Here is a 15934-nt window from a genome sequence, read left to right on the forward strand (position 1 = left end):
TGTCCATGTAGGTTAAACACCATCCCTTTCTCCTGTGTATTTTGACTGAAACTCGCGCGTGCCCAAATAGACACTCCCACACCCTCCCACTTTAGTTCCTCCGACACTCCCCCCTAAACAGAGCTGGACACCCCCACTTTTCTGACTTTTTCCAAAGAAGAGGTGTGAAAACACCCTGCTGAAACGAGGGGGTTTCATGGCCCTTTAAAACTCAAACGAAATTTTAGGTCTTAAAGAAATGTGTTGTAGGTCTTAAGTCTTTTTTAAGGGACTTAATTTTCCTTTGTTTGTGTATAGCTGCTCAATCTGGCCATTAATGCCCATACAATCACCAACAATCCCGATCTCAATAAAACTTTTATCTTTTTATTATAAACAGCATTTAATTACTTTCTTTACATTAACAATTGCTTAAAACTGCTCTATTTACTAATGAGGATACTGACCTGACCTATATATATATATTTTTTATTATTAAATTATTATTATTGTAGCCTGAAGTAATGGACAGCTATGTTTTGTTCTATTCTTGGTAAGGGTTATAGGGTTTGTGAATGTATATACTTGAAAATTAATTTAAAAAATATTCCAACAAAATTATTATTGTATTATTAAATGTTTTACATGTTACTAATGTTTTGATTTGTTCAAGTGAAAATCTCTTCTAATTGGGATATTTAAAAAGCATCCTTAGCATTTAGGCCTGTATGAGTCTAAAAATTCATTCATAATGGTCTTTAAAAGGTCTTAAATCTAACTTTGTGCAACCTGCAGAAACCCTAGATAGCAATAGAAATGGCTTTTCTTATAATTTTCAGGCTCAGAAACGCTTGATATTCCATCATTTTTCTAGTTTTACGTCAGCATGGGGGAACTGTTTTAGTAGTTGTGCCTAAACCCTGCTTTCCAAAGCATGCAAGGGTCTGTTTGATGCACATATTTCCACATTAATGACTTGCAGAATGGCTTAGTCTTGTTGCTTTTGTTATTATTTGAATGTGTTTTTCTCATTAAATTCCTGCTCATCCAGGGCTGCGGAGAAAGGGAACTTTGAAGCTGCTGTGAAACTAGGAATTGCATATTTGTACAATGAAGGACGTACGTTTCCATACTCACTTTCAGCGTGTTTTTGATTGATTAACTTGATTGAATTATGTTGATGAAAGCTGATTGATGAGGATGTGTGAATGTGCTGCAGCATTACTCAGCGAGGAGGGTCGTGCTGATCTGTGTGGCCGAATGGCATCTCGGTATCTGAGCCTGTCCGAGAGCCTCAGGTCCCCGCAGGCAGAGCCCTTCATCTGGCTGTTCATCCGGCCGCCCTGGTCCGTGTCCGGCAGCTGCTGCAAGGCTGTAGTGTTTGATCGACTCCAGGCAGAGTGTCAGACCAGCCCGGTGAGAAACTCCTCCATATCCCAGCATTCACTTGCTTCTGCAGATCAGCCCCTCCAGACACACTATGCATGCAGGGTTTTTTTTAATTCATAAACTATGCAGCGTATTTAATATACTGATTTTAGACCACGTTTCGAAATGGTAACCATACTGAACAGGATTTATTGAAAATTGAATGGGATAGTTTACAAAAATGTATATACTCTCTTTCAAGTGTTTCAAACCTTTGAGTTTCTTTTTTTTCTGTTGAACACGAAAGAAGATATTGTGAAGAAAGCTGAAAACCTATAGCTATTGACATCCATACTAGGAAAAACGAATTGAATTGGAAGTCAATGGTTATTAGGCATGGGACGATAGCTGTTTTCAAGGTATACCCCGGTTTGGAAAAGTTAGGTTTTAAAACCGCCAAAATTTTATGTAATACCGTTTCTAAGGTATATGTAAGATTTTTTTTTTATTGACTTTTTTTTTTGTTTAGTTTTTTTTAGGACAACAGTATTATTAGCAAAAATATCCAAAGATTCCATTTTAAATTGTAAAGAAATCTGTGTGTTTAAAACAAATGAAGACAGCAGAAGTCTATGATTCATTTGAATTATTCAGCCTGACATGTTTACTGCTCCAAACTATTATAAATTCTTAAAAATAAATAAATAAATAAATATATATATATATATATATATATATATATATATATATATATATATATATATATATATATTGTTTTTAAAGGGGGGAGAAGTTTTTGTTTTTTACCCAGACATTTAAAAAGAATATATTTTAGAGCAGTAATCACAATAGCGTGATGCAGTGAAACCGTGATATTTTTATCCAAGGTTATCATACCGTCAGAATCTTATACCGACCCTTGCCTAATAGTTATAGGCTTGCAGCACTTTTCAAAATATCATCTTTTGTGTTCAACAGATGAGGGAAAATCAGTAAAAAGGAGTAAATGACCACAATTTTCATCTCATTTAGGCTTAATTAAAATTTTATTAATTATTAAAACTATATTGGCATACTATTTAAGTTAAATTGGGTGTAATGTGAAGGACAATTAATTTATTTTATTCTTAGCAATATAACAAAAAATACTATATAATATTGTACCTAATTGCATGGTCATTTTGCATATTTATCAAAATGACCTCCTTTTAAAGGAAGAATCTTAATGCACATTAAATATTGGAAGTAAATGTTCTTCTAATCAAATCATAAAAAACATCCAAATATTTATTATTAATTATGGATCACGACTCTTTTCATTGCATTTAATTAGCATGTAGTAGTATTTAAAATAATTAAACAAAATACATGTGTGTGTTTTTTTTTATAATCATTTGTATTAATTGTTATTTTTTTCATAATTTTTTTTCACAGAACAAAAAAAAAAGCAGTACTTATTTAAACACTTATTGTTATGGAATACTTTATTATAATATAAAATGTCAAATAATAATTAAACAACATTTAAAATGTAATTAGATGGACTAAATTGGCCATAGTATGAGTGTATAGGTGTTGCTCAGCATGGTGCTGTTGTGTGGCTGCAAGGGGATCTGTTGTATGCCAGAGTAGTTGGTGGTTCATTCCGCTGTGGTGACCACTGACTTTTTTTTTTTTTTTTTTTAAATACATTTTTAGGTCAAAATTATATATACATTTTTAATTTTGTTTCGATAGTCTACAGAAGAAATCATCATTATACAATAACTTGCCTAATTCCCCTAACCTACCTAGTTAACCAAATGAACCTAGTTAAGCCTTTAAATGTCACTTTAAGCTGTATAGAAGTGTCTTAAAAAATGTCTAGTCAAATATTATTCACTGTCATCATGGCAAAGATAAAATAAATCAGTTTTTAGAAATGAGTTAATAAAACTATTATGTTTAGAAATGTGTTGAAAAAATCTGCTCTCCGTTAAACAGAAATTAGGCAAAAAATAAACAGGGGGCGAATAATTCTGACATAAACTGTATGTTTTCTGCTTTTTTTAGGGACGAAAAGGGACGTTACTGTACTGCCTGGCCCGAGTCCTTCAGCTGTTTGACGTGAGTGTTGCTTGCACTAAAAACAGTGGTCTTCCAACCTGAGACGATTGTTTCAAAGACCTGCAAAATCAGGGAATTGATTAACACTTGCGTGCTGTTGGAGATGTTTTCATCCACTCTAGAGTGATTTTGAGGCTTAATTTGGCCACTACATTCTGTGTCTCAGCAAACGGAATGATTTATGTTGCCAAATCTTATTTTGACACATATTTTGGGAAAGTGCTTTTGTTTTGGGGACTTTTGCTTCACTTTTAATATGTTGGTGGCTGTTTTTGCCCTACTGACTTCTATTATAATGACATTATAATTTTTGCACAGGCCTATCTAAAAGGTTAATGCTGGCGACTGATGATCAACTGTAAAAATCACACATTTTACCTCTTGCAACAGGGAAAACCACCAACAATCAAGATTGCATGATTATTTAATGTCATGGCTTTGCAATCAAGACATGTGGTTATAATAGAAGTCAATGGGGCAAAAATAGTCCCCAATATAATGAAAGGGTAGTCAATTTGAACAGTACACAACAGTTAAGGGTTAAATCAGGAGTGTGAAATGGTCAAGCCATTCATTTCCACATCCCCAAGATGCTTATTGACACCTGCTGATGTTGTGCTATCAGGTCTGCATGGCGTCTGCTTGTGTAAATGAGTGCAGCAGCAGGTGTTGGTTATAGCGTGTGTGTGTGTGTTTCTCAGGATGAGGAGAAGCGTGATGAAGCGGAGCTCATGCTGAAGGAGTCCTCCAGATGCGGCAGTCTGCAGAGCTCCTACCTGCTGTGGGCAATCAGCCGTGCCTCATCGGTAAGAGCTGGCTTTTGTGATGATGATGATGATGATGATAGTACTTATGTGTTTGCTAGTTTTGTTTGTTTTGCTGATGTGTTTTTGTTTTGTCTCCTCCAGACGGCCGACCCCGGCAGGTATCTGCAGTGCATGCGCACACTCAGGGACTACGCTGCTAGAGGATGCTGGGAAGCTCAGGTGACTGGAGAAATCTCATGTGTATTGAAAATGAAATGTTAAAATCTGTGCTATTTATTTGTTTTATTGTTATTTTTATTATATTATAAAATCTAGATGAGCCAAAGAAGTATAGCTTTTTGTTTCTTTAAAGGTGCTGTGAGTTTTTGACTCTTCTAAAGCATATAAAATACCATAATATGTTTGCGGATATTTAATTATTCTTGTTTATTTGAAAAGCAATGCTAAAGTCAGATACTCTGTGAGATCTCATGTGCTTTACATGCCAGAACGGCTCTTTGTTTTGGCCATTTAACCCGCACAATGCCAGTTTAGCCAATTTATATTTCAGCCTGCCTTAGTGAAAAACAGAGTATTTGGTTCTTTCAGTCATGAAGGCTCTCAAAGTATGTGTCTGGGACAGAAAATGCGACCTCCGGTAGACAGTAACAGCCTCCGAAATAAGGCTGGAAAAATCGTGATTCACATTTTAGCCAGAATCGTGCGGCCCTATTAAGAAACGTGAAAGAAATTTAAATGCAGCCATTCAGAAGCACAGGATAGTGCACTCACTGCACTCCAACAAAATTGTAAGGTTTATAATCTAATTAATACATATTAAACCTCTTTGAGATTATTATATGTAGATGCTGAATTGCTGATCCGGGCTTTATATAGCGACCATTTTGTTCACATATCCGCCTGGAATTTTATCTATGCGACTTCAAAATATATTTGGAAGCATTTGTGCGAGTGCATCAAGTTGCTGCATGCGCAGATTTAGGAGACATTCACGCAGAATGCATCTTTGCACCTAAGACGTGGAACGCAGTGCCTAGGAATTAAATTTTTTTTATTTTCAGTAAACAAATCCCGCAATGCTTGACCCGCCTTCAAGCTCTTCTGATTGGTGTACTGCTCTAGCACTCAACACGAATGGATTCGTTAATATCAGTTGTCTGCCACTTTCTGCCTTCAGGTGACGGAGAGCAATCGCCGCGAAAATGTAAAGCGCTGAAGATGAGAGAATGAAAAGCACATTGACAGATTTCTTTTTTAGAAACCACTTAAAGTTACAAATAATGACACATCTGAATGATGATGCACTTTTTGAAGAGTGGATGAGACTCCTAAAGCCATTCACTGTAAAATCTGTGTTTGGTAACAGTGTTTGTCACTTATCTACACATTTTAAGCGTGAGAGGATTCCATTTAATCGTCAGAATGCTGTCAGCCATGCAAGTGGCAGCTATATATAAAATTGAACACCGTGAACATCTTTGCATTCATGTCAAGCAGTGCGTGCAGGGCTGATATATTTTTTTGTTTGTTTGTTAGTTAATATTCATATTCAATATTCATATTCAAAAAATCTGTTAATATTGAAACTTGTAGTAACGGTGCACATAATTCTTGGTGGGTGTGACAAAATTGACTGACTGTTGCGACTACATTTTAAAAGTTAGGAGCACTAGTGCTACCAAGCCAAAAGGTTCATTTCAAACCCTGTTTATATGTGTTGGTTTACTCCGAGTCACTGTTATGAAGTTTAATTTCAAACGGTTTATTTTATTTTCAAGATCTGAGGTGAACTATCTGCTGCTGCTTTCAGTATATGGCAATAAATGTCATGTAAAATGGCATTCAAACTCACATTATTAGCATTTAACACTGAATAAAGCACATGAGGTGTACCCGAGGTGACCATTGTCAGTTTTCTGTTGTTCAGCTGCAAGAAATACAAGCCGTTTCTAAAATTTTAATTTCAGGTGTTGGTTAGGACAAAAACTCCTTTTAATATGTTGTCTCCCAATGCTTTTATATAGAACATGGGTTAGGCTCAACAGTCAGGCACACTGCTATTAGTGTCATCAATCTGCGCATGCGTGTGCTTTAAACTAGGTGTGCAAAATACATACATACATACATACATACATACATACACGCACACATTTTAAATAACCAGTTTAAAATCAGTAGTTTTTAATTAATTAATTTATTTGTTTTGAAATAGGTAAAACTATTTTTGTAGCAAAGTACATTTATTATTATTATTATTATTAATATCATTTTTATATATATATTACATGTTTTTTTTAGCTTGTGCTTTTTGGCAAATATTAGCTTTTTTTTCCCCGACGGAATCTTTTGAAAAATATTGAATATATTTATATAATATGGTATAATCACACTATACTCAATTATTTTTTAATTATTAACTTTTTACTTTTATTTATGGCTACAAATTTGCTTTATATTAACAAACGTATTGTTTTTAAATCAAAATACTTTAATTAATTTTTTGCAGTCTACATAATTTAATATGAACCTTTCTCTTTTTGTGTTTTTCTTCTGTGACCTTTTTGTCAGAATTTTAAAAACTATTGTTATTGAACTGTATTTGTTTACATGTTTGTTTTGCATTCAGTTTCTCAGTCTTTATTTATTTTTTTATTCCATCCGAGATTGACGTATGTGATGGAAGTTGTAATGATTTATTTGTTTTTTTAGTTAAGTCACCAATCATCCATCTGTTATTTCCATTCTAATAATGTCCCTGCACTGAATCTGCTCATAATAAAAGTGCAAGCCCTGGAAAAGCTGCGTCACAATTCCTGTTATCTCCTCTAAAGGTTTTCTGTGCCATTGTTGACATGATTCGCATTAATCAGCAGCTGTGCCAGCTTGAATGCCACTCTGACGTGGGTAAACGGGCTGAGATCGGAGTTCTGAATGAGAATGATGCTTTTTTTTTTTTTTTTCATGGATGTCTGCATTTATGACGCAGCATTAAACACCCATTCAATTGTTATGTGTTTTGTGTTTGTCTGGCGTGTCTGTGGTATCCAGCTGGCGTTTGTGAAGTCGTGTGGATCTGCTAACCCTTTGGGTCTGGAGCCGCGGGCCTGCAGTGAACTCGTGTCCCAGTTTTTCCAGACGGGACCCTCAGCCCTTCGGTACCAGCCACATCTGCAGGGACAGGACATCACCACCAAGAGGTACAGCAAAATCACATCTAATGCTTTTAATATAACGTATTATCAAAATGTTTAAATATTCTTTATAATTTTTTTAAAATATTCAAACACATTGACATAAAACAAACGTTTACACGGCAATTAACAATAAGAGATAAAATATATAAGAAAGTAAAATAATGATAAATATTTTAAGTAAATTAAATTAAAAATACCAACCTTCAGTTTCAATATAAATTAGTTTAATCCTCTTTAATTGAACTAATTCCTGTAAAATGTATGTTTTTAAAAACTCTAAGAGGTTGCCAGATTTGATACAATTTGTCTTCTTATTTTTCTTAAGGAGAATCCAAATTTTTCCAGTATCAAATGTGTCATTACATCTCTTGTTAGATATATAATAAAGGAGCAGCTTTCTGTTTCCAGTTTAATAATATTAACCATCGTTAATATTATAACCTTCAATAATACTGGATAAATGTAGTAGACTTACAAATGCAACTATATTGTTTTGTACTGTTTTTAGGTATCCCAAATCAGTAATGAATTAGTAGAAAAAGTAGAAGAATCAGTAGGTAATGAAGTTTTACTGCAAAAAAAACTGACTGATTAGATGGCAGAAACTCAATGCATTTAGGCATGTAGACATGGTTGAGACTGATTAGATGAAATGCTGAAGTATAAAATTAGAATAAAATAAATATTTTAACTAAATATAAGCCGAGTCATAATGCAATTCTATTCAATTCATCTCTATTTCTCCAGCGCTTTGACAATGTAGATTGTGTCAAAGCAGCTTCACATAGAAGTTCTAGTAAATGGAAACAGTCAGTCCAGTTTTCAGAGTTAAAGTTCAGATCAGTGTGGATTAAATTTTACTGCTGGAAGTCCAAACACTGAAGAGCAAGTCCATCAATGCGCAGCTCCACAAGTCCCAAACCAAGCAAAGCAGTGGCGAAGAACAAACTTCACCAATTGACGAAAGTGAATAAAAAAAAATCTAGAGAGAAGCAATACAATTGAATACAGGAATGCTTTATAAATACTAAAATTGTTGAGTTTGATTTTTTCGTGATATTTAAGTTGACCGCAAGTGTCAGTTCTGTGGGCGCAAATAGAAAGGCAACGGTAACTCAAATATACACTCGTTACAACAAAGGTTTGCAGAAGAGCATCTCTGAACGCACAACTTGTCCAACCTTGAGGCGGATTAGCTAGAATACCACACCGGGTGCCACTACTGTCAGCTAAGAACAGGAAACTGAGGGTACAACTCGCAGAGGCTCACCAGAATTAAATAATAAAAGATTGGAAAAACGTTGCCTGGTCTGATGAGTCTCCATTTCTGCTGCGACATTCAGATGGTTGGGTCAGAATTTAGAGCACAGAAGCACCATAAAAGCATAGATCCATCCTACCTTGTATCAAGGATTCAGGCTGGTGGGGGTGGTACAGGTGGGCAAACTACAACCGCGGGCTATATGCAGCCCGCTGAACACTTTCATCCGGCCCACGATGGTATTTTTAAAATGCTGCTTCTGAGTAACGGTTTGGTTTCAGAATTAGTAAATTAATGATGCAGTACAAGTGAATGCCATTTGATGGCAGTATTGCATGCAGTACAGTTAACGCAACCAGTAGAATTAGAACACACTCTCAGATATTAAAATGCACTGAATGAACGAGTGAGTAAGGCAAAAAAAAAAAATAAGACAATGTCGTGTTTAAGGAATAATGAACACCAAAATACTACTTTACCAATATCAGACAGAAAGTGGTAGGTCTAATATGCAAAGAAAGTATTGCTGTTTTTAAAGAAACTTTATAACTATAACTTTATTTTCAGACTCATTGTTCACATTAACACACTCATAATAACATGACTTGGAATAACAAAGGCTAAGATTCTGAGAGTCCAATAGATCCAGTTACTATGACCATTTATGTGAAGCTGCTTTGACACAATCTACATTGTAATAGTGCTATACAAATAAAGCTGAATTGAATTGAATTGAACTAAGATTCTTCTTCCGTTTTATCTTATAGTTTTATAATGATTGATATGAGCACATTTATAAAAGCTCAAATAAGATTTTAAATTTGACTCAAAAGATATAATAATTGCTGGTTAAATGTGTTAATTTTTGTCATAGTATATATTTTTCATGCATACATTCACTTTAAAAAACTGGTCCCACTTTATATTAAGTGGCCTTAACTAATATGTACTTACACAGTAGTTAATAGTTTGTTACAATGTACTAATTGTGTAAATACATGTATTTACTGTGTACTTAAGCTTGATTAAATACATGTATGTAATTACATCTGTAGTTAACTTTTGTAATTACATTTGTAAATACACTGTTGACCATCCCTTACACCTTAACCTACCCTTAAATCTACCCATGCCACCAGACCTGTCCATAACCCAACCTCTATCCCAACTCAAAAGCACCACAAGTTTTCTCAAATACATTATAAACACAGTAAGTACATTGTATTTATTTTTTGATGTAAGTACATAGTAGTTAGGGACACTTAATATAAAGTGGGACCAAAAAACTCCTTTGTCAAAAATTTGTGGTTATATCAAGTTGTATGATGATTGATCTGTATATTCTAAAAGCAGTGCAAATTAGGGTCCCACTTTATATTAAGTGTCCTTAACTATTATGTACTTACATCAAAAAATAAATACAATGTACTAACTGTGTTCATAAAGTACTTGAGAACACTTGTGGTGCTCTTGAGTTGGGATAGGGGTTGGGTTATGGAAAGGTTTGGTGGTGTGGGTAGGTTTAAGGGTGGGTTAAGGTGTAGGGAATGGTCAGCAATGTATTTACAAATGTAATTACAGAAGTTATTTACAGATGTAATTACATACAGGTATTTAATCAAGCATAAGTACACAATAAATACATGTATTTACACAATAAGTACATTGTAATAAACTATTAATTCATATGTAAGTACATATTAGTTAAGGCCACTTAATATAAAGTGGGACCCTAATTACGTTATTGTAAAATTGACTGAATAGTAAACTTTAAAAACTATTTTTAATGTGTTAATATGAGATTTTTTCTATCATACAATATACTTTATATCCTCCACTGTAAAATATTGTTATTATTATTATTATTATTATTGTAATTATTATTTATATTATCATTATTATATTTTATAAGGGATTATTGTTTTATGATGATTGATAAGTAAATATTAATAGCAGTGCAAATTCATTTGATTTATAAATTTGACTCAATAATAACTATTTAAAAAAAACTATTTAAATAAAAAAAAAACTGCTTTGTGGTAATGTGACATGTTTCTGTCCGATATTACATATTCCATGCACACTGCCACTATAAATATAAGTTATTTTCGGAAGGATTTGACTTGTGGCCCTTCACATGGTTTGCAAAAGTTGATGTGGCCCTCGGGTCGAAAATGTTTGCCAACCACTGCGATGAAAGCTTCAGCAATTATTTGCCTAGATCTTGTAAAGGTCCTAATTAATTAACCAATCCTGTATCTCAACTATTTTTGCTTCGTTTGTTGACCACTTTGATCTGTTCTTTCAGGTATATTCTGGTGGACTGGTTGGTGGAAGTGACCACCACGAAGGACTTCTCCAGTCAGGTGCTTCACGTGACCATTAGCTGTGTGGACCGATATCTGCACCTGCGCTCCGTGCCAAAGGCCCAGTTGCAGCTCCTGGGCATCGCCTGCATGGTCATCTGCACCCGGTGAGGAAAGACACGCGGACAATATAGGCTTATTTCACAAATATGATTGAGACCAGAATAGGGAAGCATTGTTTTCCAGCCGATGCTACGATTACCATTCATTATAATGGACCATGAACAGTTTCATTCATTATTATATTTCAATTTCATTAATATATTGTAAATTGTGATTTTACCTGTGTGCTGTGTGTTCTGGTACTCCAGTTATGTGAATAAAACCAATTTGGTTTTTGATGAAAACCTTTTGACTTTATTCACTCATTTTAATGGCAGATTCATCAGCAAGGAGATCCTGACCATCCGTGAGGCGGTTTGGCTCACAGATAATACCTATCAGTATGAAGACCTGGTGCACATGATGGGCGAGGTTATCTCTGTGCTGGACGGAAAGATTCGGGTCAGTTTCACATACACACGCACATACACACACACACACACACACACACGCACGCACACACAAGCACCCTCTTGTTTCCTTTCACACCAACACACAGAAAACTCATTATAGGCTGCCAGATCGTATCAATTTCACCTTGTGTCTGAGCTTTAAAGCTCAAAAACTGAGAGATCATCCTTGCATTGTAAGACCCCATGCACTTGAAGAATTTAAATATTTAATCATTAAGACTGTTGATTAAAAATGCACTTCATTCAGTATTGGCAAGCTTATTTAATGTAAAAAAACTCTGTATTTAATTAGTTAACTCTGTATTTGTATTTATCTTGTAATCCTAGTAATTTTATACATTTTTAATTAGTATTTCTTTTTGAAATATAATTTTTTTAATGTTTAAGTATTCAAATGAATTATTTTGCACAGCTCCAAAATTAAGTGTCTCTGATAGAAATGTATTTTATTGCACAAATTAATTAATTGAAATTCATAATTGAAATTCCTAAACAATTAATTTATTGAAATAAATCTATTGTCATTAGTTGATGAATATACAATTGTTCATGTTAACTCCCAATGCATCAGCTAACGTTAACAAGCATCAATTGAGATTTCATTAACGCTTTGGTAAAGTTTAACTAATTAATAAAATGTTCTATAATTTTAAGTATTTTAAAATATACTCACTAATGAAACCTTATTGTAAAGTAGAACTCTAAACAAAATATACATTTTTATTTATTTATAAAATAAAAGAATATATATTTTAATGTATTTTTTACTTATTTCTAGATGTTTAATATGCATATTTTTTATTGCTACTTTTAGTTTGACTTTTTTACTAAGTATTTAATTTTTTTATAATAATACATTTTTTATTTGCAAGTAAATTTTATTGATTTATTATTTTTATTTATTTAAAAAAAAACATAGTTAATAGCCATTTTAGCCTAACTAATGCAAGTAATAATACATTATAGAATAGTATTTCCTAATACACAGATCCAATACACTGATACATGTTAGAAATCCCCTGAAATATAACTGTCTGAGTTTACATGAGTACCACAAGGGTTTAGTACGGGGTCTAGGCTGGTGTTTGTAGTGTTAATGCCCTGTCTCCACTGCGTGGTACGGTACAGTTCGGTACATTTTATTGCCCTTTCTACTGTCAGCGATGGCTATATGGTGGATAAAGCCCACCTTCTAGTACAGTAGCCAATCAACGATGGCTATAGAATGACAATTCTCCAGGGGAGAGGCTTGGACCAGATGTGAGTTTCTGCAGATTTTGTGTGATACGAACATTTAGAAATGAAACTAAATAGACAGCTGTTGTTTACATTATTGTTTATTCTTAATATGAAATAATAATATGAAAAAATAATATGAAAAGAATCATAAGCTTGGCTAGTATTTTTTAAGAATTTGATGTTTCCTCATCCAAACAGAATGCCCGAGCATACTGCCTAAAAGGCGTTTCAAAGATGGCTGCAGATGCTTGCGCATTCACCAAGGAGAATGAAAAATCTGCCGTGTCTTGTATTTGTTTATGAGGCCGTCTAAAAGTGCGAGCGGTTTCACTTTCTCCAGAGAGCTTGCAATCATGCGTCTATATTTGAAATAACATCTTCTTCAGCTCATGATAATAACGTACACGTGATTATTAAAGTGCTTCTGACATCCGAACAGAAAAAACAGAGCAAATGACTCTTTCAGCAACCTAAAGCATGAACAATCTGCCATATTTAACTATTATCATCGCCTTTTGGGATATTATAAACTCTGAATTGATTTCTAACAGAGGTTATGTGCTACTGAAGATTAAAGATACAGATGAGAGGTCTGCACTCACTGGGCGAATAAGGCCTAAATGTATGCTGTGTGTAGTTTTTCTGTAAGTGATAACATATCGGAGACTGTAAAGGTCTGGGTGTGTTCATATATGTTGCATTTATTTATTTTATATAATCGCAGATTTTATAACTGTCAATAATCTAGAGTTATAATCAAATTCTGTTTATATAAAGTTTAGTAATGGACATTTATACACTAGTATTTATGTGGATAAAGCATCTATTTTGTTAGAAGTGCTTCTCATATTATATGTGAACAACCCGGCCGTACAGCTTTACTTTGAGCAAGATTTCCTCAAGCGAGAATGTTGTCGACTGAAACTTTCTTTTTTTTTTTTTTACACTTGGTACCCTTTTGGCAGTGGAAACGCAAGCCTGTACCATGTTGTACCATGAGAGTCGATGTTAATGTGAATGTTTTTCCTCAGACCCCTACAGTGTTGGATTATGGGGAGGTGCTGCTGTCGTTGCTGCCGGTGGAGCGTCGAACTGCTCACCTCTTCAGCTACATCTGTGAGCTGTCTCTGCTCTGCTCACCCGCCACTGTTCCCGGACCAGCCCGACTCGCCAGCGCCATCCTGCTGCTCACCAGAGCGCTGCACAATTACGGTACCAGCACTCTTATACACCCCCCCTCCCAAAAGAGTATGGTGTTTTACTTTAGCAATCAAAAACATGCATTTTGTTGCCATCTTTGTGTTTAAGGTTGAAAATGGAGAGAAAAAAAAGCATTTTTAAATTAAAGTGTGTGTGCGTGCTTGTACATTGCCTTAGTGGAAGTTTTTGGTTTCTTTTGAACATGAATTTCTCCACAGTTCCTGTGTGGCCCGTCCAGCTGGAGGAAAACACTGGCTTCTCCAAGCAAGATCTGGTCTCTTGTGCTTTAACGCTCTACATCAAATGGTGAGTGTCTATATTAGTTATCCACATGTGTTCCATCAACTTAATTCACACAGATGGAGTTTGATGGGGATCTGTGGGCCAGGGGGAAGGTTACATAAACAACTGGCAGCTGTGGTTTCTCTTTTACAATACTATATTCAGTTGTTTCCAGTTGAAAAGATGCTTTTAAATATGTTATACAACCAGGGGTGTGAAATATCGATAGAATATTTATTTTGGCATGCATTTTAATAATAAGACTTTTGCCAATTGTATTTTTGTGCGTTTGGTAATTCGGTTTTGTAAGCACATTGCTAGTTATTTATAGTATTTTTGCTAGTTTAGGTAGGCATTTTGGCTGGTAGTATATGACAAGTGATCCCATGTCATTTCTTGCTTCATTTGGGAATATTTTCATACTGTCAAACCAGTTTATTGATTAAATTGTTAAAAGAAAAAACACATGGTTACCTTTAAGGGTGTAACGGATCGGTTGTTCCGTGATTTGTACAAATCACAACCCACGATTCGTAACACGCATGGCCTGTGGATTAGGCAACGATCGCAGAGAGATCGCCTCTCGTGTCATTCAAATCACATGTATAAAAGCATTTAGGCTTTCCTGTAAAATATAATGATGACTGAAGAATTTGTGGTGGGTTATTGGGGATGTGGTGGGATTCTTAGTTTATTAAAGGTGTTTTCTGTCATTACCTGTTTAGCCTGCATCAATACATTCACTGTAAGCTGCACGATTAATCGTTAAAAGATTGGGATCTCAACACCCACGCATCATAAATCATAAATGATGATGCATGTGTTTATTAATCCTTTAAATCGCTGCATTCAAATCTGAAAATGCAAAAATCAATAAAGAGATTCAGGCTTTAGTTTTTTGAGTTAGTTATGAAGTTACACACGGTCAAATAACACACAAGTACTGGGATAACAGTTTATATTTTAGATAAAACCACTGGTGTTTATGGTAAAGATTAAAATCACTGTCATAAGCATTTAACTTGATGCTCAAAAATGAAAGCTGTAGGCAGCAATTATATTATTTTACTAATAGGTGGCGACAACCAGCCATCAAAAATATGCCACTGAATAATTCTTCAAAAATGACACATCTAGCAATGAAACTTTTTTTTCTTTTCTTCAAGTTTTATGAGTGAATGACTGAATCATTTAGTGAAAAAACTAAAAATTATTATTTCTTTATTTTATTTGTAATAATAATAAAATAAGTAAAATTAATAACACCTAAGTTCTGTTTGTTAAAACCAAAAGTGTCTTGCAGTGCTGTTTGTGTAATAAATGGAAAGCAAATGACTTTTGTCACCTCCCCTTTTTGGCTGATTTAAAAAAAAAAAAAAAAAAAAAAAAGCATCCATGACTGAAAAACCATAATGTGATTCAAACCATGAGATTTGTGATGTGTCACACCACTAATTCTTGTGATCTTGTGTTTAAGGTTTAATTTTTAGTTTGCCATTAAATTAAATTTTAAATCTAGCTGCTTTGTTGTTGGATGGTTTATTGCCTTAAAGTATATACAGAAATGAACAATTCATTTTTTTATTATTAATGAACTGCTACACATCTTTTCAATAAATGTTTTAATAAGTTAATGTTTTATCTTTCTTTCTCCAAG

At 34.2% G+C, this 15934-nt stretch overlaps 2 protein-coding genes across 4 annotated transcripts in view; one reads left to right on the top strand and one right to left on the bottom strand.

Moving 5' to 3' along the window:
* The window catches only part of pdgfab (platelet-derived growth factor alpha polypeptide b), a 679118-nt gene that overhangs the window by 264107 nt on the left and 399077 nt on the right, over positions 1 to 15934 (bottom strand). The gene's annotated exons all lie outside the window — the stretch shown is intronic.
* The window catches only part of ccnf (cyclin F), a 146648-nt gene that overhangs the window by 6132 nt on the left and 124582 nt on the right, over positions 1 to 15934 (top strand). For 2 of the 3 annotated variants that reach the window (XR_015479485.2, NM_207048.1), the window contains exons 4-13: positions 1031 to 1098; positions 1199 to 1395; positions 3400 to 3453; positions 4155 to 4259; positions 4362 to 4439; positions 7269 to 7417; positions 10984 to 11148; positions 11422 to 11545; positions 13827 to 14007; positions 14214 to 14301. Coding sequence is in view for 1 of the 3 variants with exons in the window: in NM_207048.1 (NP_996931.1) it covers positions 1031 to 1098; positions 1199 to 1395; positions 3400 to 3453; positions 4155 to 4259; positions 4362 to 4439; positions 7269 to 7417; positions 10984 to 11148; positions 11422 to 11545; positions 13827 to 14007; positions 14214 to 14301 (1209 nt within the window). In the remaining 2 variants the exon portion in view is untranslated. Of the gene's footprint in view, positions 1 to 1030; positions 1099 to 1198; positions 1396 to 3399; positions 3454 to 4154; positions 4260 to 4361; positions 4440 to 7268; positions 7418 to 10983; positions 11149 to 11421; positions 11546 to 13826; positions 14008 to 14213; positions 14760 to 15934 lie in introns of all 3 variants that reach the window. The other variant, XR_015479486.2, reaches the window with a different exon arrangement.

This window comes from Danio rerio, chromosome 3 (genome assembly GCF_052040795.2).
Source record: "Danio rerio strain M-AB ecotype USA chromosome 3, GRCz13ab, whole genome shotgun sequence".
NCBI classification, from domain to species: domain Eukaryota; kingdom Metazoa; phylum Chordata; class Actinopteri; order Cypriniformes; family Danionidae; genus Danio; species Danio rerio.